Here is a 22,849-nt window from a genome sequence, read left to right on the forward strand (position 1 = left end):
CTTTGTTGGATGTCCAAAGGAAATGGTATTGTTATCTCCGTTCTCCCAGACCTTGGTTGTACTGCAGTATGAGACACGACTAGTGAGGATGTCCCTATTAAAAACTACCTACCATGCAAGCAGTAAGAGAAGTTGCTATTTCCTATTTACATACTGTAGTTGTGGTATCACTTAACAGTAGAGGGAATATTTAAATGTCAACACAACAATTGGTAATAACATTTGTTGTATGCTTTATGTATTTGAATACATATATCTTTATATATAAACATGTTTGGGTATGCAGGCATTTTTGGCAGCTTTTTAGAAATTTCCAAAGCTGGAGTGTTATCCCAGCTGCCATAGGGCGAGAGGCAGGTTACACCCTGGACAGGTCGCCAGCCTGTCGCACAGCTAACACATAGAGACAGACAACTACTCGCACTCATTCCCAACTTTCACACCTATGGGCAATTTAGAAACTGCATCTTTGGACTGTGGTAGGAAGCCGGAGTACCCGGAGAGAACCCACACAGATCCATACTGTAATAGTAAGATGCTTTCCATCAGTGAGGGTGATTTTGCTGCTGATGACCTAAATATCATTCAAACAGTATTTTATATCTTTTTAATTTTTTCCCCCCAAAAAATGAAGTGACTTGCACATTGTCATGTGTGATTGTTGTCTGGCAACATGAACTTAAAGACATCACTCTCTATGCATAAGAGGAATGTTTCTAGTCCAAAAAATGCAAAGCTATTCAATCTCCTCAGATATGACTATGATTGATGCAGTAGTTATGCATGAATAATAAAGGTTTTAAAAAAAAAGAACATAGCCACTTTCTAGCCATCCATCGTTGTGTGGCAACAGATTGACCCCAAGCACTCCATACAGTGATAAAGGCTGCCACTGACTCCTGGCCAGCCTTCTTTGCCTAGGGCATCACGTGTGTCCATGTGACAGGCCAATCAAGAAAATGGAGTGCATTAATGGAGATGGAGATGGTTTCTCTCCCCCACGCAGTCACGCTGCCCTCATCATCTCACCCCCTAACATATTGTTTTAGCAAACGTAACTCCTGTCACCAGGGGCGGGATGGATGGTTATACTTAATAGGCTCTAAGTCAAAGCTGCACTATGGATGGCCAATCAGAAAGTGGGAAGCTGTCACCAGATCTGTGCTGAAGGTTACCACTGCAACAGTGAACACACTAAATTTCTTCTCCTACTGCCTCTTCAGCTGCAGTTAATACCTTTCTGGTGCTTTCGCTCCTCTTCTGTTTCTCTGCCATCTAAATCTCGTTCTCCTGCTATCTCAGCTGTTCACTCCCTTACACATGTTTCACCACTTTTTAAAAAAAAAAACTCTTTCTCACTGTGTATGCTTATTCTACAAGTTTGCCTGCCCTTTTCTTCCCACTGTCTTCTGTATCGCTCTCACTTCTCAATCTCTCAAGTCAATCCCTCTCTGTCCCTATCTGTCTCATCTCCAGTTTTTCTGGCTCTGCATTATAGCTTCTTGTATCTTTATCTCTAATCCAGCTCTTCTACTTACCTGCCCTGCTGTCTGCCCCTCCCTTTAATTTCCATTTTCATCCTGCTCTCTTCACTTTGTTTCCTCTTTCTTTCAAAGCTACTAAGGTGTTTGGCCTCCGTCCATATAGTGAAGGACACATGCACCTTTGTAGGTGGTTTGTGATTGTCTTTTTGCCTTATTTATCTGTGAAGCCGCTGAATAGCTTAAGGCGGCAAGTATTGATGGAACTGTGAAAGGAAGAAGTCCAAGTAAATGTGAATGCGACAGTTGTAGGCAGGTGTTGAGCTCTTAGTTTGCTGGGTGGTGGGCGGTGCACTACCCAAGGACATGCAAGCCTAGTGAATGCCAATGCAAATCTATTGAAATTCAATTTCAAGTGCTCTTCGCAAAAGCATCTGGCACAGAACATATTCAGTGGTTTTGTATCATTTTGCTCTCTTATAGACACTAAATACAGAGAATTAATAATAAATTGGTAATGTCAAGAACTATAGAACTTGTCTCTCATAAAATGTCTACAATTGACCTGTATTGTCAGTAGAAATAAAGGCCTCGTGGATGTTACATGGCTGGGTTTGTTCAGTTTGACTGAATTGCATTTGATTGCATCACATTATCTAGATTATTTTGTTTACCCTGGCAGTATTTTGCATCTTCTGTCTGAAGGTTTGGCATGCGGTTTAGAACCCAGGAATAGCTGTTGCTAAGGCAACAGCTAATATGGATCCAAATTTGGAATCATGAGAGTGAGAAGGAAAAACAATCTAATAAATTATATTCTTAAAGCTGCACTAGCAAAGTTTGTTTTGTTAACTACCATGAGGCATAAAACCTCTAAAAACAAAGCCCTGACACAGCATTGGTTAATGAAGTTGTCATGGTAACATGTTAGGAAGTAATTGTGTACACATCCAACAAAGACGGAGAAGCAAGAGTTCCAGACAGCTGAATGGATGGATGACTGTTTCCCATTCATAGAAAGGACAGACTAATAAGACTGGGGACACAGCTAGCTATGTCTAGCTAGCTGTGTCCTGTGTCCTTAAGTCATCATGCTCTACCACTCAGAAGTTGAAAGTCATTACAGATGTCTTCATATTTTTAAGTAATGCACATTTAGTTTAAACTTTATAAGAAATATGGAATAAGACATTTTATAAGCAATGATTAATGGAAACATTCATTTTAAGCTATGACTGTTTTTAAATTAATACTTACTCTAAAATTTATCTTCTATTGCTCCCATGAGAAAACTCATTCCAGAGACTAAAAGCCTTCCCTGAATTTATTTGGAATAATAGATTCCCAGCGTTAGAGTGGTCTTTGCTTTACTGATCATATGATAGAGTAAGACTTGAATGTCCTAACTCGCAGTGATATTACTGAGCAGCTTTTTAAGGGAATCTACTCCACCCAGGCACATCTTAGAGACACGCACTGTTAAATCAGGCTTACTGCTGTATTTCAAAGTTTAGGAAAAAAAAGCATCTAATAATCCTGTTGTACTGGATTATGATAAATGTGTGGTATGACACACAAAAATAGTTAAAAAAAAATCTCTTAGTTTCTGCATGTGAGCAGAGATGGACCTGAGGGGATCTCATATCAATTCATGAAATGAGAGAAAAATTTGACCTAACAAGTGAGTAAACAGCTCGTGAAGCAAACAGCATAGATACTAAAAATCATGAAATCATGCAACTTCATTGAGCAGACCTAACCCTAACCTTTATTTAAGACTTGAGAACAGAGAAAGACACAGCAAAATAACAAATATATACAATAAATAAACAAGACAAATGTAAATGCATGTGCATGCAAAGAATATGTAAAGCCAGACATAACAAAGCCTAAGAGTCACTAAAAGATATCACCATTTGAAGTTAAAACGTCAGCCAGCGAGACGGGTCATTCAAGTTTTAAAATTCTCTGTAATATATTTTTAAACAGTCTTAAATTATTTTCTAGTCGGCAGTTGTTTTAAAATTTGAGAAGAGTGGTGATATGGTGAGGTAGCTTTTGCAGGAGATCTTTATAAATAAAAATGACAGAGTGTGGGTTCTCTTCTTGTTGCCAGCCTGCTCTTTCATACAGTGCGCAGTGATGAGTATGAAATTTATCTCCTGTAATGAAATGCACAGCACAATGATAAACTGCATCACAGTGTTTGAGGTAGAGGGAGTAGCATGAGAATGAAGGATATTTCCATAGTCAAGCACAGACATGAGATGCTTTTTCTGTGTGATCGTGTCCCTGCCCTTAAAGCGGGAAACATGTTTCATTCATTTTTATGATAAAGATTTTTATGCAGCATTGGTGTGAAGAGGTTTAATATTACAAATAAGAAATATAAATTCAGTGCCATACAATCATATTTAAGAGGATAACTAAAATGCTTAGACAGCCGTGTTACGCCCTCACAGGTGCTCCTCGTTTTGCTCGATTAGACCTCCATGGAGACTCTGCATACACGGCCCTTTATTGACATCACTTTCACTCCCACTGCAGCTGTTATCCCACTGTTATTGTCATCGGGGTTTTTTTGTACACAGTGTTATTTGACAATCTCATGTACTACCCAACACAGCTCTGCCGAGCTTAGCAGAGGCTTAATCACCCAGAATGAGTGAAAATGTCCGTATTTCTGTGCACAGCTTTTATAATGAACTTCTCCATCAGAATGATTCTTAGCCAACACTGTCTGTCTAAAAGATATAAAATTCAGCCCATGGTCAAAGCACTGAGATCATCCGAATGACCGGGAGAAATACAGCTAAGCAACTGCGTGAGTTCATTTTAATAGATTGAAAACTGAGTGTTTCAGTGCCAGTTTCATAAACCCTCTGCATTTTGACGTCTCCCGCTGATTAATTCAAATGGCACTTTCTCACTGGCTCTACACGTGTGCAAGGTGATTCCCAGCATTGAGGAGACACACTTCCCCCAAGTAGGCCTGAATACAACACTGGGGATAACGTTAACAAGGAGAAACAAGAGATTTCTTTCAGCAAGTGGCCAGAAGCAACATATGCTCATGTTCAAGTGACAAGTAATAGTATCTATAAGCCCCTAGATAATAGTAATCAATATACCATCATACTTCAGCATGGGAGATAACTGCTTGTTTTTTATCTGGCAGTAATTTCATTAGCTGTGTTTTCAATTGACAGAATTCTCAGTGAGCAACCCTCATCTCACCTTGCTTTGCCCCCCCCCCCCCCCTTTCTGCTTCTCTCTCCCCTCTCTTCAGATATTGATGAGTGCGCTGAAGGGAAGCACTACTGCAGGGAGAACACTATGTGTGTTAACACCCCTGGTTCCTTTATGTGTATCTGCCATACGGGCTACATAAGGATCGATGACTATTCCTGCACAGGTGAGTTCCTCTGCTGGCCTTTTGACAGGCGGGAATCAAGCACAGGAGACTCTGTTATTATTCTAGTTCTCAGTTTCAGCTATTTTTGCCGAGAGATTCCTAACAGTCAACTTCAAGTCATATGCACAAGGATGGAGTCTTTGCATGGGCGTGAAGACCTATATACTTGCAGCAGGTTACTGCCAGACAGAAATAATTTCATTAACATCTTTAGTCATGCACTGGAGGATGGTATTATGGTATTTTATTTCATAACGATAAGTACTGCAGCCAAAAGATGCAGAGACTTCTGGAGACAGAGAGAGCAAGAATCAGCCAGACATTTAGATATAAACATTGTGAGTTATCAGCAGTGTGTGACAGAATGAGGAAGCTGTGTAATAAAAAAAATCACATTATGACAGGAAGGCATAGGTATCAAGCAATACCTGCAAAACATGCTGTAAACCTTTGCCATGTGCTACACCTCCTCTCCGTTTTTCTGTCACAGTCGAGACGGTGGCTGGTTAGACACGTGTCTGTGAATCTATCCCTTGATGTGCACATGTAGGCATAAATGTCAGTATTTAATTTGTGTCTGTTGGTCACTTAATAGCTACAGTCACACTGAGGGAAAACAGTAGTTGAAGACTGCGGCACAACCAAAGTTGCGACCATGCACAATGAAGTTTAATTTAATTAATGGCTGCTTCAAAGACAAGGACCAGATCTGAGACAACTCGCAGTCAGCTGCTGTTTTTAAAGCAACTTTAGTGCGGCGATAAAATGGCAATAAGACGGAATCAGTTTGCGATGATTGAGTTTAACTTGGCAATTACATGCATCCTGTTTGTGATAATGCAGTGATTTACTGTGATAAATCAGCAAAAATGTGTTGCTGTGTACTTAGATATGCAGACATTCAGTTTAAGTACTTAAATTCAGAGTCCACCCAGAACCTCCTATATTTTAAAAATAAATTCAGAAATTCCTCCACAAATAATGACATAGTTGCTGCAAAGCAGCAATTAACTGCAAAATAATATAGATGCTCTGTAACCAGAATGTAACCAGTTGGCAACCAGTTGAGTCAAGTCCCCTATTGGAAAGAGACACATCGCAGACAAGTTGTGCTCATGAGCTCAGAGTGACTCAGATTGAGTGCAACATCTTTTCAATCTGTCTGTTTATAAATTATTTGCAAAACTTTGCTAATCTGGCTGAGAGTAATTCCTGTCAGTTCAAGTCCGACTGCAGCTGTTTGGAGACCAGTTGCATCCCACAAGACAACCTGTGCAATCACCTTGCAAACAAAAGCGGTCACCCAGAGGTTGAGGGCTGGACAAGTAGATGGTTGCCACAGCTACTTGCAATTCACCAGCTGGTCCGGATCTTGGAGGAGATCCCCCAGGACTCCATCTGTCGGCTCATATGGAGCGTGCCTCGACATTGTCAGGGATGCATACAGGCACGTGGGGGCCATGCAAACTGCTGAGTACAATTTTGAGTTTCTGTAATGAACTTTTGGCAAAATGGACTAGCTTGCCGCCGATTTTTGGAGTGTCCTTGAATTCAGCACCCTATAGGTTGATAATTTTCATTTCCATCAAATGATGTGGCAACTTTTCATTCCTAACACATATGATTTTTTTTTTCTTCCATTGAGATCTGATGTGTTTATAAAGTGTTCCTTTAATATTCTTGAGCAGTGTATAATTCAGCACACGCTGACGGTAAAGAAAACACTGACTGCTGAGATAAAGTATTAAATCAATTTTAAATTGCTTTGACTTAATGGAGATTACAAATTCTGTCTCCTTGCTTTGTTAAAACTTCAGCTTTGTCAAACTGCCAAGTAATCACGTATATTTATTGAGCAGGAAAACTTTCCATCTCTCAGCTCTGTATTGTTAGAAAAGTCACTTGTTTGTTATATAACGTATTTACTCCAAACTTTTTCTAAAGTTTTCTAAAGGATTCCAGTAGTTGGCTAAAACTTATTCACTTTAAAAAAAAAAGGAGAACCTGAGAAACAGCAAACCTGTACATGGAGGCGGCACATCCATTTGTTCATGATCAAAGTTGGAACCACATCAACCTGTGTAGATGTTTTGCCACCTTTCTTATATAGATTGTCTTTGTAGCACTGCTGGTCATAACCATAAGAGAAATAGGCCCATATTACATCATTCTATTTTGATCATTTACTGTGCAAAAACACAGCAAAGGAGTAATTTATTTATAAACAAAAAGCCACATTTGCACAAAGACATAACAAAGAGAAAAGGCAACATTTCTCTTTTCAATGCAGTCTTATGGCAGGGCTTTAGGAATGGAGATCCCATCAGGAGTTGATGGAGTCTGCTAAATCCAGCACTTGCCTGTTTTATTTGCAATATTATTATTATTATTATTATTGATATTAATGCTCTCACTGTCTTAGCCCCGAAGCCATGGATGTTCTCTAGATATGCACGGTGTACAGTTAGTTGAAAAATCATAAAATTATTGATAATTTTTCAGGTTCTAAATCTAATGAATGTTCTGAATTTTAAGCCTGAGGGGATTAAAATTTCCCAAATTCAATCATGATTTGCAAATGTGTACCATATTTCTTGGTTTATGCCCAGCCAAAGCTTAATATAATAATGATTTAAACTGTGTCTGTATATATATATATATATGGATGTCATTTGATACAAATGATACATTATTATTATTATGTATCCAGCAGCCTTTTGAATAAAAACCAACAACAAGGAGGCAGCAACATATATATGGTACTAACTGACAGAAATCAGTGGACAAAGGAGTGATGAGATTCTGCAGTGTCAGAGACTTTAATGTGAAGAATGCTGCAGGAATACAGGAAAGCATATTGTGAAAGGATTATGTAAAAGTTCACCTCTATGTCCCACTTTTAAAATGCCAAATGCAGGTCCCCACTTAAGAATAAAATCCATAGGGAAAAATCAGTAATCCTTTCATGATGTAATGTCGCTGTCCTTCAACGGGACTGACACAATGTCATACATCAGGGATGAGAAGCAGATCTGCCTCATTCCTCAGCAGTTGTTTGCAGCTAAGTAGCTCCCTCTGTTCCGAAGAGGAGGCAACATGCTGCATTTCCTCTGTGCCTGTAATTAAAAAAGCAATTTGCACCAATGCAAACTAACCCAGTGGCGGCATAGTGAAGGAGCTGGCTGCCGCCTGCGCACTTCAGCAGCAGATTTAGGCTCGTAGACTTCCTGCTGTGCCATTGCAGTTTGAATTAAAGCTCTGAGACTCAGCAACATGACGATTTTGAAACCTCCCACTTCCTGTTCCGTCTGCCCCCCACCCCCACCACCACCACCACCACCATAAAGTTTCTACCTTACTTCATCAATGGAAATCAGGGAATAATAGAGCGAAGTTAAGGATTTTTTTTATGTCTTCTTAAAACAGGCATAAAGAAGTTAAATTTGAGACTGAGGAATAGCTTTTTAAGGCAGTAACAAGTGCACATTCATCTTTTTTGTCTTGTGCTCTTGTGATTTATTTGGAAAGAAACATCCTTGCTTACTCAGTCGTTTTTCATATTATCTGTAGACAGCCACTGTACCTTATGTGATTTCACTCACTGTGTTTTCTCTAGTCTTCTGAGCTGTGGGCAAGTTTTATTGTTCTACTCATTTGTCTTTCTTCCACTGTGTGCTCAGTCCCCAGATTCACAATGAAGATTAATTCCACAAACCCAACGGATTAAATTGTGTCACTATATTTTATGTAGTTTCCTATTAAAATGTCTTCAAGCCACTGTAGTGGAACACACAGCTATGCATCTCCTTATAAAAGTCAATTTGTGTGATTAAACCTAGGCTTATGCAAAGGCTTGATGTAATGACTTTTTCCCTGCTTCAGTCAAATTACCGTCATGATCTCCCTGCTGTTTTATTGGACTGTGTTCTTTCATGCTACTGCTATCACTGCATGATACAGTATGCAGTCAGTGGTATAGCGTCATCCTACCTCTTAGATTAATTAGTCGGCTGAATTTTAGCCAAGTTAGGTTTCAGTATACTTTAATGGGAAAAAATTCATATATGTGCAGGAAAACCCACTTCTCTTAATGTATACCTGTGTGCTGGGATCGGTGCCACCTTAGTAGTCCTGGTGGCAGTAATTGACAGTAAAAACAGGAAGGTGCTAAGTTACTGGCTGCGGGAATCTACTGCTTATTAGTAACTGAACATCTGCTTGTGTTTGAAAAGAGTCCAAAGGGAATGCTGATTTCTCCGAGTTGCTCACACATAAAATATTACAGCTGTGGGAGGAAACATTTAACCGCCCCCTTCAGGACCTATTGACATTGTACATTCGCATGATATATGTGTGACTTTATCATCTGCAGTGCCGTTCACCAATTAACAAATTGCAAACTCAGCAGAAACAATGGGTCCAGTATTGATAGACACATTTCTACATGCATTACAGTGTTGCATATTAACCAGTATGCCTAGTAAAGAGGATTAAATTGACCTTAGCTCATTTCATGGCTGAGTGTTTATATGCAGGATAGTGTATTAAAGGGCTGATCTGCAGATTTAGGCCTGAGAGAAACAGCATGGAACTCCGGTTTTATTTATCCTCAGCTTATCAGGGGGTCAGCGAGCTCAGACAGAAGACCATATTTTACATGAAAACCACCTGCAGTGAGGGAGGTGGATGGACTTAGACCCCAGCTGGTGGTAGACTGGAACATGTGGACTTCATGTACTTGTTTAAATGAAATATGTCCAACCAAAAGCTGAGGCTCTGTATGGTCGAGCCTACAGTAAGGGAAAGGTCCACAGCTTTCTTTTCCCACTGTATCCTTCATCATGAAGGTCAAGATTCCTCCTCTTCCTTCCCCTCTAGTCTTCATCTTTTCCCCAAAGTGCCCGAGGTGCTCCCGGGTCTGTGAGATTAGCAGCTAATCCATGAAAGGTACCGGATTGGTTGTGCTCTCCGTTTAAATGTTATTAAAGAAGGCTTTCCTGAGGTGTGTGTTTTGCTAGGGGTACATATGCATACCTTGTTCCCAAGTTGCGTATGCAGTTAGTGTGTGTTCTGGTTCTAATCCTCTGATAACCAGAACAGGGGCCCTGAGGCTGAGTAACCAGTGAATTGCTGGGCGGAGAGGACGAGTAAAGGATGGACGAAGACCACGGGTGGAGCGGGAGGGTTTGTCAACAACAGAGATTAGAAATGATGACTTTCAGTCTGATGACTCTAAAGGTCTTGCAGCTGACTTGGAGTTTTTTCCTAATTTTTAAGGACATCTGTATTCTGGTTGAAAGATAGTATTGCCATGGGCGCTGTTTAAAAATAGTCTTATGTCTTTGGCATTTTAAAGGTGCCCTAGAGAGTTTGTGTTCCATAAGTTACTAAGAGGTTTCTCAACAAACACGTTTCTAGTTAAAAATTGGAAGTACATTAAATGAATTTTTATGTTTTAATATTTTCCTATTCAGTTTCAAAACTCCCTTTTTGCATATTGTTCAAGTTTCTGGTAAACGAATAGTGGAAAACACTGATGAAATAAACTTTGCATCACATCATCCAGGTACATACGGTATGTTTCTTCATGCAGGTGTCGGATTAAAACAAAATGAAAGGCACATGGTACAAGATCACAAAAGCAAACCTGGCTTTAACTTTATTATATCAGAGGAATATGTGATTATTGGCTCGTTGCGGTTTAGTTTTTCTTTTCTTCCGTTCCCTTGTTCACCATAGCAGACAAACTGAGGAAGGAACAGAAGTTTTTTTGTGTCATGAACATTAAAAAAAAAAAATCCTTTTAGGTTTGTGATTATAAAATTAAGTTGAAGGTTAGGTTGTTTTGAGGAAAGCAGCCAGAGGTCAGACCTCAATGAAACTGGTGTTGTTTTGGCAGAAGGTGGATGGAGTCAAGCGGGAGGAGAAACAGACAGCTAGAGAGAGATCCCTGGTGACAGGCTGTACATAATTGATTGTTTATCTGTCTACAGCCTGAGCAGCAGCAGCCAGCAAGGAAATGCTTCTCTCACGCTACCACACACGTACGCATTTTAGGGATTTAGTTGGCGATTAAATTAGGAGTCGCTTACACTGAGTGCAGGAGTGTAATGAGCCTAAATTCCTAAATAACCCAAATTACCAGGAACCAATACTAAACTCACAGGTCACAGTGCTAATACACACTCTGTATTCACACAAACACGCACACACAGAGCACCCGGTGGCTCTGCTGCTCCGCTCAAACGGACAGCTTGGTGTTTGCTGCTCTGGCAGATGTGACCTTGGAAAGAAAGAAAAAAAAAAAAGCACCTAATTCTCTTTCCTCTCTCCTGTGCTCCTATTACTCTTTTTATATGCCCATGAGCAGACTTTAATTCTGCCCAACAGCAGGAAGGTTTGTGTGTGTGTGTGTGTGTCTGTGTGTGAGACATGTATGAACGAGCAGTACAGTGGGCCCTACTGAGTGCCCTTCAATCCATCTCACACACACATGCGCGCATACATCATGCTCTCGATGGAGGAGCTCATCACAATGTCACTTTCAATTTGGAAAAGCCCACGGTCTGCTCAGGAGATATAATGGATTGGGCGATGGCAGAGAAATGGATGATGCGACTCAGGTCTCCCGCAACAAGCACTCGGGTTTCTGATCCTCTCACCTTTCAGGTGCCATCTTTCAGTCTTGACTGTCTTTAAAAACTGCATGCATATAAAAAGCCCCAAGTTGTGCAAAAAATATACGTATGAGTGAGTACTATACAATCTCTCTGATTAAAGAATGTTCCAAAGGTTTACTTGACGTCTAAAGAAAATGTATGTGAGAAAACAGCTGAGAGACGTTTGTTTATTTCTGTCTCCTGGCAAGCTCGAAGCCCCCCCCCCGAAGAAGCAGTCCAAACAGTTTACTCCAGATTAGCACTAAATGCTTTGTATGTGTGTTTTTCAAGAGTCTTAACCTTTTCGGAGAGATTTAGTTGACTGCTTATCCATTTAGCAGCCTCTAAAAGTTTTCACTACAAACACATGACGATATGAATTTAAAACAAGCTTTCTCCAGCTAAGTGATGGAATATTGTAGTTGTAGAGAGAGCTCTTTGCCAAAATATGGAGCTTTGATGAACGGGTTGTGCTTCGCAGCCTCTTGGGCTGCGATGGGATACAGAGATGTTAAGTAAGGAAAAGAAGATTTCAGAAGGATACAGTTTAGAAGGTTTTCAAGACTTTAGCGTATACAGTGCTTGGTAAGCAAGTACCTATCTGAATGCAATATTTATGTGATTTTTCAAAACACTATGGATGAGTATTCTACTTTTGTGTGATTCTCACAGGGATAAAGATCTGCCTTTGTGTTCAGGGGCAGATGAAAGACATGCATTAAATTTCGTCTTCCCATAGCAAGGGAACTGGCTTAAATGTTTTACCTGTTTAGTCTGGGTCAGCTTCAAATAAGATTTTTCCAATAACTTATTATTGCAGATGGTTCGTTTGTTTTATACCACAGTAAACAAAGAGGATAAAATAAAAACGAGTCAATAAGTGAGCACATTTCAATGAAATATAACAAAGCCTTACAATTCTACCAGTGTAAACACATTTAAAATACCAATAACACACCAGTGGTAGTTTCTTAATAAGTTCATTAATAAGAATATAGGCAAAATTTAGTCCTTTTCTTTTTTTAAATGAGTGAATTTAATGAATTCGGGGTATGTAATCAGTGTCCTAAAAGGCGAATAAATGACTGAACTGGTGTCTGGTGTAATACTGGCTACTTTTGTGACAACTGAACATGATATTTTTTCAGGGAACTGCTGCGATCCAGCGCCAGCAAGACAAATCAAATCAAATCACATTTGTCTGAGAACACATCTTCTTGAGCAAAAAAAAAAAAAAAAAAGAAGAAACATGGAGAGTGATATCATCAGGAAACGTCTCTCCTGCTGCTTCAAATGGTTTCATTTACAGCCTTCATTTTTTAAAGAGGCCTATTTATAATTTCTGTTGCCTCTAGTTAAAAAAAATGGCAGTTAATTGAGATTTCTTGACAGCTGTAACAAGACATTCTGTCTTCTGTGAAGAAGAAGACCACCTTAAAAGCTGTTTTTTATTTATTATTATTATTTTGCATTCGTAACCACTAGCCTTAATGGCTTAATTGTTTTCTTCTTTGTGTGCTATCATTACAGTATTAGTAGTTGGACGGTTTTCACTCCAGGCTTTCATCTGATAGTATTTTGCCACTTCAGCCTTCCCGAAGTTCTCCTCACAGAGGGAAAGAGATTTGTTTGCCAGTTGGATACAGTATGTTGTCACGGGCTGTAGCCATTAGTCAAGCTTGTCAGTGATTCATAACACACCATATCACCAACTCCGCAGTGATGGGAGCTTGGGAGTTCTAGTTCTAAGGGGACATTTTGTTAATGCTTGTATAAAACATCTCCTGTGGGCACTTAACACGCCAATTGTGCCAATTGCAACACTCAAGCTAAGGGCTAATGGCTTATATACTGTATGTAAACTGCTACACAAGGAAGAACCTTATTGGTGTATATGTGCAAATTAAAGAGTTTATTTTCAGCTGTGATAAAGCAGACACTCAGACGTTTCCGTCCCACATGATGTGCAAAAACAAAGACGGCAAATTACAGCAAAACATCTGAGACAATTTTTCATGACAAATCTTGACTGAAGAGAGAAATGACTCATCCTCCAGTTGGCTGTTTGTTACTGATGTCTTATTACAAGACTCACAGCTGTCTAACTATCAAGACATTTAAAACAAGACACAGTTGGAAATCTTGTCCTTTTTTTTTTTTTCCTTAATGGAAAGTAAAACAAATTACCAGCTGGCTGCGATCATTTCTGATATTTGCAAGGAAGATAAACACTCTTTTCTTTAATCAAGTGTTATTTTCTTGATAGCTGTAGTTCTTTGCAGATGTGAAGGTGATTTCTGAACTGCTACTAGAGCATTTTCTTCTGCTTTATTCAGGAAGGCGCTGTATAAAGTATACTGTGTAATAGTGAGCAACTTGGTCAGATTGATACGTGTGTTATTGTGTCGTTTTCAGAACATGACGAGTGTCTCAGCGGGCTCCACAACTGCGATGAGAATGCCTTGTGCTTCAACATGGTTGGAGGCCATAGCTGCTCTTGTAAGCCGGGCTACACAGGCAATGGGACCGTTTGCAAAGGTAACGCGAGCAGTTTAACTTTTTATTAAATTCGTCTTCATGTGATGTTCTACCGCTGTAGCTTTCTTTCTTTTCCTTTTTTTTTTTTGCTTGTTTCAGTAAACAGCATTTTCCTAATTTAGGTTTTGCGTCAAAGACTTTATATACTAAAATATTTAAATAGCCTCAAGGCTATAAAAATCCTACAGTTTTAGCACGTCAGTCCACCAGTAACACTGATTGCACTCAAGTCTTCGAGAATATCAGCTTACTGCTCACACAAAGTACAACCCTAATTCCAAAAAAGTAAATAAAAACAACACAATCATTTGTGAAACCCATATATTTTACACTATATATGAAATGTTTAAACTTAGACATTGTACTGTTTCAGGAAAAATAGAGCTCATTTTGAATTTGATGGCAGCAACACGTCTCAAAAAAAGTTGGAAAGGCAGCAAGAAAAGGCTGGAAAAGTAAATGGTGCTAAAAAAGAAACAGCTGGAGGAACATTTCCGAACTAATTAGGTTAAATGGCAACAGGTCCGTAACATGAATGGGTATAAAAGGGGCACCTTAGAGAGGCAGCGTTTTTCAGAAGTAAAGATGGGCAGAGGTTCACAAAATTTACAAAAACCTGCAAATTGTGGAACTATTTTGGAATAAGGTTCCTCAACATAAAATTGCAAAGACTTTGAATATCCCATCATTTTCAGTAAATAATATGAAACATTTCAGAGAATCTGGAGAAATCTCTTTGTACAAGGGACGAGGCTGAAAATCACTGCATGGCCTGAGGAACACTTCCAGACTCTCTGTGAACGTATCTCACCGTGCCATCCACAAACGCAGGTTAAAGCTCTGTCATGCAAAGAAGAAACCATATGTGAACATGATCCATTCTTCTTCTCTGGGACAAAACTAATTTAAAATGGCAAAGTGGAAAACTATTCACTGTCAGTCAGTTCACTTGGTGCAACACATACACTATGGGATATGAGGTCTCCTCTATTCACGCCTTTAAGGCAGATGACCTGTGGTGACATATGTGAAGCCCCGCCTACACATATACATCCCCATCATCACAGTCCCTTCACTTCACCTCACTAAGACCAAGTAATTGCTAGCTAGCCCTGAGTTGGGCTAGCTAGTTAGCTCTGTTGTCTGCCGATATGAAGTTAGCTTAAATTTCCCGTGTTGGTGTTAGCCACCATCACTCACCAGAAAGCAATTGAGTTTTCCATGCAGTATTTTTTGCTTTGTATTTTGGTTCTTTGTCAGGAGCAAGTATCACATTGAAACCTGCTTTGAAAATTAAAAGATAAATTAATCTTGCAAAATAAATATTCTAATTCAGCCACATCTTCGTCAAATTTCTGTCAAAGATCCTAATTTTGAACCATTGTTCTGGCAAGTCCTCAAGTCTGTGGTTGTGGTTATACTCTCTCCGGCACCCACTGAAAAGCCCTCCGTGACCCAGATTTAATGAGTGCCTCTGTCATGTTTGCAGTTCTATATGTGATCTCTGTGCTTCCTAGAAAATTGACCTGACCTCAGCTGGTTAATCTATTCCCTGAGTAGAAATCTATTCATGGTGGAGCTGCACATTAAGATAACTTTGCTAGTCATGATGAGTGCTATACTACACAAACATTCACATACAAATAGATGATAGAAGCAGGAATACTTATTGGCCTAAATTATTTAATAAAAATCTCAAGCCTTTTTGTTTCAATTCAGAGACTCTTGCATCTGCCTGTTATGTGTCCCCTCAGCTTAATGGAAGTGCAAGTTCTTAATTTTTGGAGTGCTCCTTTAAAAATTAAACGTAAGCACTGTGTTTTACACATCTTACTAAACAGGCTTTCTTTTGTTTTCAGTACCTTTCTCTCTTTATTCTGGCAAGCATAGCATGATTTGTGCATATATTACATTTATTTCCATTTCATTTTGTCAACTTCAGTGACTTGTCTGTGTTTTGGGGACACATTAACTAACAGCCTACCCATGGATAAGGAACATTTTTGAATTAACCTTGGTGAAATGCATTAATCACGCAAAATAATATTGTGCAAGCCTATAATGAATCACATCACCAAATTAGCTCTTATTCTGTATGCAAATACATATGCTGCTGCTGGTCTAATTACATAGTTAATGCTCGTTAATCTTGGTGAGTAATGGCTCTTCTCCTCTCGTGTATCTCCAGCAATGTGTGATGGATTGTGCCAGAATGGGGGAACCTGCGTTTCACCTAACAACTGTGTTTGCCAGCAAGGATTTACTGGGAAGAGATGTGAAACAGGTAAACATTTGTTTTTGCTACACGCTTACATTTTTTGTTTCATAAAACAAACAAACAAAAAAACAACCTTTGACTGAATGTGCAAGAAAGAACAAGTAGCAGAAGAGGAGGTAAAAGTGTAAAAAAGTGGTTGATGGTTGTTTGGGGGTGTTTTACACTCTTTAGATCAAGACAAAAGGAAGGAAAATGGGAAGTTGCTGCAGAAAGCTACGTAAGATCAAGATTGTTTCTTTAGTCATCTTGACATTTCTGGGATCGTCTTACTTTGTGAAGCTGTCTTTTCTGACCCTTGAAGAAACAGCTGATCTGTAAATGCTGAATTGTTTTCAGTGTTCTCACTTACCTATATTATCTAGGTTGTGTGTGTATTTGAATGTGCTTGCGGTTGTGTGCGTGCCCATGAATGCGTCTGACTGTGTGGGTCGGCCCTGCATGGTGAGTAATGAGCTTGTACCTCTTCCAGTGGCCCAGTGGAGGATTTGAACTGCAGCTGCAACAGTATGGGCATTACCCCATACATATCACAGCCCATATTAATGAGCATGGCATTCTCCTCATGGGCTCCATGCCACATGCACATTACAGCTGTGCAAACGATATCAACTAGGACGCAACAGCTTAATTGAGTGTTGAGTCAGCTAGCATTTAAAACTAAGACCATATCACAACTTGCTCCCCTGGATGGAGATATATCAGACATTGTGATAAGACTCAGGGCTTACTCTGCGTGTGTTTCCCTACAGCATTGGTGATTTAAGGTAACCAAGAAACACTATAATCCTTATGGCTGTGTTTGATGCATTATATGTCTAATCTATAGTAGCAACATCTTTCTCATAACCCGTTTCAACCTTTCATGGAGTGTCCTTCAGGAGACATGTGGCCAAAGCAATAGAAAGCCATGACAGCTCTCTCACTGTGTGTGCTTGTGTTTGAATGAGGCAAACTGAGCCCCTTTGCTTTCTCATTGGTTCAGGTATTGATTGCACATAAAGGACCTTTTTTTTTACAAGGCACTCTTTTTACTGCCCGTCTTAAAGTAAATGAATTTCCTGAGATGTTGAGGAAGGAGTGTGTGTGTGTGTGTGTGTGTGTGTGTGTGTGTGTGTGTGTGTGTGTGTGTGTGTGTGTGTGAGAGAGAGGGAGAGAGAGCTACAGAGATTGTGTTAACACACCTTGCCTGCCATAATGCCTTATCCTTCTCATTTTGCGGCAGAGAAGGTGCTGAGAACCTCGTCCCTTAGTAATAGCACGTTCCAGGCAATCACACATTTCATTACTTTCTATAGTGTTTTAGATCCCCACCTTTTTCTGTATAAAATATAGGGCAGTGTTACCATAGGACTTTTTTTTTACTGCATTTTGTAAAAGTAGAGACTAAGAAATAAATAGAAAACATTGCTTTGTTATAGGTTAACTTATTTCTTCCCCTACTTATATTTTCAGGGTTACGCAATCACACATGAGAATTTTCATGTTAGCAACTTGATTGCTTGATCCTGCATTACACCTGCTCAGTACTCAGTAACATACAAAATGCCACGCAAAACACAATGTCATAATAACAGAAAAGAAAATACACATACAAAAACATTTTTTATATTAATTGAAAATGATATAAAGTGGAAATTAGTGGTCTTTAGAGGTTGTAGTAGATTTTTTTTAACATTTGTTAAAGCTGGGTTACCGATTTCCTTTTGTTTGCTTTATATTTAATGGACATAAAGGAATGAGCTCAGTCTTATTTTAATCTTGGGAGAGAGAGCAAATAAATGCAATTCCCAAAATGTTGAAACCACTTTTTTATTTTTAAATTTTTCCTGCAGTGAGCAAAATTCCACTCATTGTACTGTTAAAATTTCAACAGTACCAAAGCTACAAGTGAAAAATTCTAGGACCCAAGATGTTTACAGTAATTGCATTTTTTAAATTTTCTCCACAAGATTTTCTCTGAAAATTCAGAAAAAATGCAGTTCTTGTACAATTCTTAATGACACCATTGGGGGTGGATGATTGGTAGCTCAGGGATCAATCTCTTCCCCGTTGCGGCTCATTAGAATTTGAGGTTCAAACAAACAGGCTCTCACATGTACACCAAATCGTGCTCCTCATGCCTCAGGCAGCAGGATTTTTTTGTCACCACAGATGCCTCTGCTGTGTTGTGTACGCCTCCCTCCCACAATCTGACTCTCTCGCAGTCTCGTCCAAGTCAGCCTTGTGACAGCTACCATCCTGATGTTTTTTTTTTGTTTTGTTTTTTTGAGTCTAGGACCACCATCAGGGCCCTATTCTATAGGGCTAAAGCTTCTGGCACTGCTTAGTGACTTTACCAGTCAGTCAATGTGAAAGAAGGGGTCTTTCTTACTGTCCCCTCAGTGTGACAGGAGCTCCCAGTGACGGACATGTCTACTGCAGAAGCTCACAAAGATGTATGGGGGTTAATGTAGTGTTGGATATTCTGCTCTACTGGTGGTAAAGAGGTGGAGGAGGATGGGCAGGAGGAGGGAGAGAGAACAGCAGTTTGGGGAGAAGAGATGGAGATGTATGGGGAGAGTGACAGATGCAAAATTCAAGGAGGAAAAGAGAAGAGAGGTTGTGGGCAGGAGGGGGTTGAGAGGAGGTGAAGTGGAAAGGAAGATACAGACATGATGCAGAGATGGAATGGAGGATGTGAGGGGATAGATGGGTGGTTAGAGCGTAGGGGTTAGTGAGTTTTCTCTGCATTTGGATGTGGAATGAGACTTGCTAGAGTTAGGGCTGCCGGAGGAGGAGAGTCAGAGCTGGTGAATGAACATGGAAAAGCTTTCACTAACTCTGGGCTCCCCATTCCCAGAACCCTGTGAGCTTTTAGAGGCCTCCCCAGGGACTCTACCACTTCTGCTGCTGCAGCAGCAGCAGACTGACGACCTGTCATAAGACGCCGAACAGGGGCTCTTCAAGATCCACACGCACACCTATAAGCATGCGTTAACGTATGAGAGGACGCCAACAGTTTGCAAATTGTCAGCAAGCCTCCTTATTTCAGGCTGTTGCAAACTGGTGTTTTATGGTATGCATAAGTTTAGTATTTTTGGTCTGTGTATGCATGTGAATATGGTATTGTCTCTTTCTGCTTGTGTGTTCTTGTTACTGTGTGTGTGGTGCACTTGCTGCCTTGTCATTGCCATTCAGGGGGAATAGATGGGGAGGGACAGGGGACACGCAGTGCTGACAGACAGACACCAGCTAGTGGAGAACTCTGACACATCATGAATTATGCAGGATACAGCTGCGGCTGGGCACATTCACTTCAGTCATGGATATAAATGTACGCAGGGCCACCATGTAATATGTGCCCTGAACATGCCACATCGTCAACATGGTAGCCCCAGGCTGGCACTGTGTATATTGCATGGCTTGTGAGAGATGAGCAAATGCAGAAATATTGTTTATTTTTCAGTAAAATTGGTCTGTCTTCTTCAGTAGGTCACTAAGATGCTTTTTACCTACAGAAATGAAACAGATTGTGTTAAGAAATGTTGAGCTAATCTTTTTCAGTGTTTATTTTTTACAGCATTTTGTATTTTTATTAAATGTTTCTTATGTAGTAGTGTAGTGTAGTTTGTTTTCCTTTTCTTCCTTTGCAAGTAGCTTTGTCTTGTAGTATTAATAAAGGGCAGAGAACATTTATCCACTGAACAAACCAAAATATATTATTAGACCCTCACAGATATAAGTGTTTGGGTTTTTTTGGGTTTTTTGAATACCGGTTAATTTTTAAACACGCTTTTCTTAATACACAAAAAGCAAAATGTATACACAGCTTCACACAGCTACTCTGGCTGTATGTGCTATGTTGGACAATTTAATACTTTTATGGAAACCATAATATAACCTGCTGTAAACAAACATTAAATACAAAGAATACATAAAAAAAGAACTTAGAGGCACTGAAAGCATCATAGAAATGTAGCCTAACTTGAAGTTATCAGAGCTTCAAGCTTTCAGCATCTTACATGATGCTTGTTACTGGGTGAAAGTGTAAGAAAGCAAATCCAGTGTACTTCAATAAATTGGCTGCTTAATGTTGCACTTAAGCCAGATTTGAGCTTCAGTTTATGTGAATTATTTTTTTAAAAACATATGTAAACTAGTGCACTAGGATAAAAAAAAAATAGTAATATTAAAAAAGGAAAGAAAATGGCATTTTAGATTAGATTAGTGTAATATTGAAAACCTAGGTCTAGCTGTGCACTGGCAACTTTATTTCAAGGTTGAAGATGAAATACAAGTTGCTTATATATTTGCCCATCAAAAGTAAAGACATCATTGTGAAGCGTGTAGTGGATATGATTGCCCAGAGTTCCTTACTAAACTGCTAAGGGATATTTAACCGTTAAATAACAAGTTAAATTTGAAGTTAAATTAAGTTAAATATGATTGGTCTACTTTATTATTATGCTACAAATCACAAATTAAAACTATACTTAAAAAATGTTATAACAAGTTATAAACCTGTATTCAAACTTCTGAAATTGTACAACCCCAATTCCAAAAAAAGTTGGGATGCTGTGCAAAATGTAAATAAAAAATGATTTGCAAATATCATAAATGCATTTTTTAAATTTACTATGAAATATAGAAAAAAATTTGAAATGGGAAAATTTATAATTTTAAGAAACAAAATGTTGGGACAGGGTCATGTTTACCACTGTGTAGCATCCTCTCTTCTAACAACAGTCCATAAACATCATGGAACTGAGGACACCAGCTGCTGGACTTTTGGGAGAGGAATATTGTCCCATTGTTGTCTCATAGAGGATTCTAGCTGCTCAACGGTCCTGTCGTCTTCTTTGTCATATTTTTCATTTTTTGCTGTCAGATCAGTTCAGCACCCAGACTCTTCTACTATGAAGCCATGCTGTTGTGATAGCTACAGTATGCAGTTCAGCATTGTGTTGCTGAAATATGCAAGGCCTTTCCCGAAAAAGATATCGTCTGGATTGGAGCATATGTTGTTCTAAAACCTGTATATACCTTTCAGCAGTGATGGTGCCTTTCCAGATATACAAGGCACCAATTTCATAGGCACTACTGCACCTCCTTATCATCTGAGATGCAGGCTTTTGAACTGTGCACCGCTAACATGCTGGATGGTCCCTCTCCTCTTTAGTCCAGAGGACGTGGCGTCCATGTTTTCCAAAAAGAATTTCAAATTTCAGTTTGTCTCACCACAGAACAGTTTTCCACTTTGTCTCAGTCCATTTTAAATGAGCTTTGGCCCAGAGAACACAGTGCTGTTTCTAGATCATGTTGTATATGGCTTTTTCTGTGCATGATTGAACTTTAACCTACATTTGTAGATGGCACAGTGAACTGTGTTCACAGACAGTCACGGGCATCATATTGTTTTCATGGTTGTCCCGTGCACACAGAGATTTCTCCAGATTCTTTAAATCTTTTGTTGATATTATGTAATGTAAATGATGAGAATTTCAAATTTGCAAATCATTGCATTTTGTTTTTATTTCCATTTTACACAGCATCTCAACTTTTTGAAATTGGGATTTTAGAAAAGAGTTCATAAGACCCACAGTACCAGTCAAAAGTTTGGACACACTCACCCATTCATATGAATGGATAAGTGTTGGATAATTATCATCCGTAGTAACTTCAGTTTTCCCTATCCAGGTCCATCTGAAGGTCCTTAGCCTTATTAAGATAAGTGAGCAGGAGTAACTCGTAATCTGTCCTAAAGCATCTCTCAGATATGAAACTTTTTTGGAAAACACCTCATACATGTAAGAGGATGTTATAAAAAGGCCTTTATGTATATCTTAGCATGGCTCATCTTTTAGTTAACCAAGGACTGTTGTTCGTCTCCTTGTTTAGGTTTCAGATTTGTGTTTATTGACTCAGTTGCAGAACTGTTCCTATAAGATGAATGGGGAGGTAGTGTCTGTATTTCCTTTATTTTCAGCTCATTAGCTTTTCCTTTCAAGCCTCTCTAAGCTTATTAGGATGCTTGGCCACCAGTTAAAAATTTCTGTCACTATGCTGTCAGATCTGTAACTAATGGCCATCTTTGCTGTCCTTGGCTGGCCTCTTGCTAGTTTCTCAAAGGACACTGTGGACTGCTGAAGGGAGAGTAGTATTTGATCAGATGCTCAGGATGGACACCTCTCCCTTTTATCTCTCAATTCATCTGCAGTCTCAAATCCTCGTGAGCGGTTTTAATCAGCAGGTCTGAATTAGGCGGCAGCTATTTTAGCATCAACAAAGTTCTTTGAGGACAAGGAGAAAGAGATAAAAGATTTTTATGTTTGGTGTTAATGACACAATTTAGATTTGTGACTCCTACACACTCCTGGAGGCTAATGTTTAAGAGCACGATCAAGGAGCCCTGGTGCAGCACACCTACACTCTAAAATGATGTTTTATTGAAGGGAAAAAAACACTTGGTCTCTAAAGTTGTAATCATTTGCCAGCACAC

The 22,849-nt window shown here is 39.4% G+C and overlaps 1 protein-coding gene across 1 annotated transcript in view; it reads left to right on the plus strand.

Annotated features, from left to right (window-relative positions):
• nell2a (neural EGFL like 2a) overlaps positions 1 to 22,849 on the plus strand; it is a 75,811-nt gene that overhangs the window by 36,310 nt on the left and 16,652 nt on the right. The window contains 3 exon segments of the mRNA XM_030732290.1: positions 4,771 to 4,896; positions 13,971 to 14,093; positions 16,282 to 16,377. Of these exon segments, the coding sequence (XP_030588150.1) occupies positions 4,771 to 4,896; positions 13,971 to 14,093; positions 16,282 to 16,377 (345 nt within the window).

Source organism: Archocentrus centrarchus, chromosome 6 (genome assembly GCF_007364275.1).
Source record: "Archocentrus centrarchus isolate MPI-CPG fArcCen1 chromosome 6, fArcCen1, whole genome shotgun sequence".
NCBI classification, from domain to species: domain Eukaryota; kingdom Metazoa; phylum Chordata; class Actinopteri; order Cichliformes; family Cichlidae; genus Archocentrus; species Archocentrus centrarchus.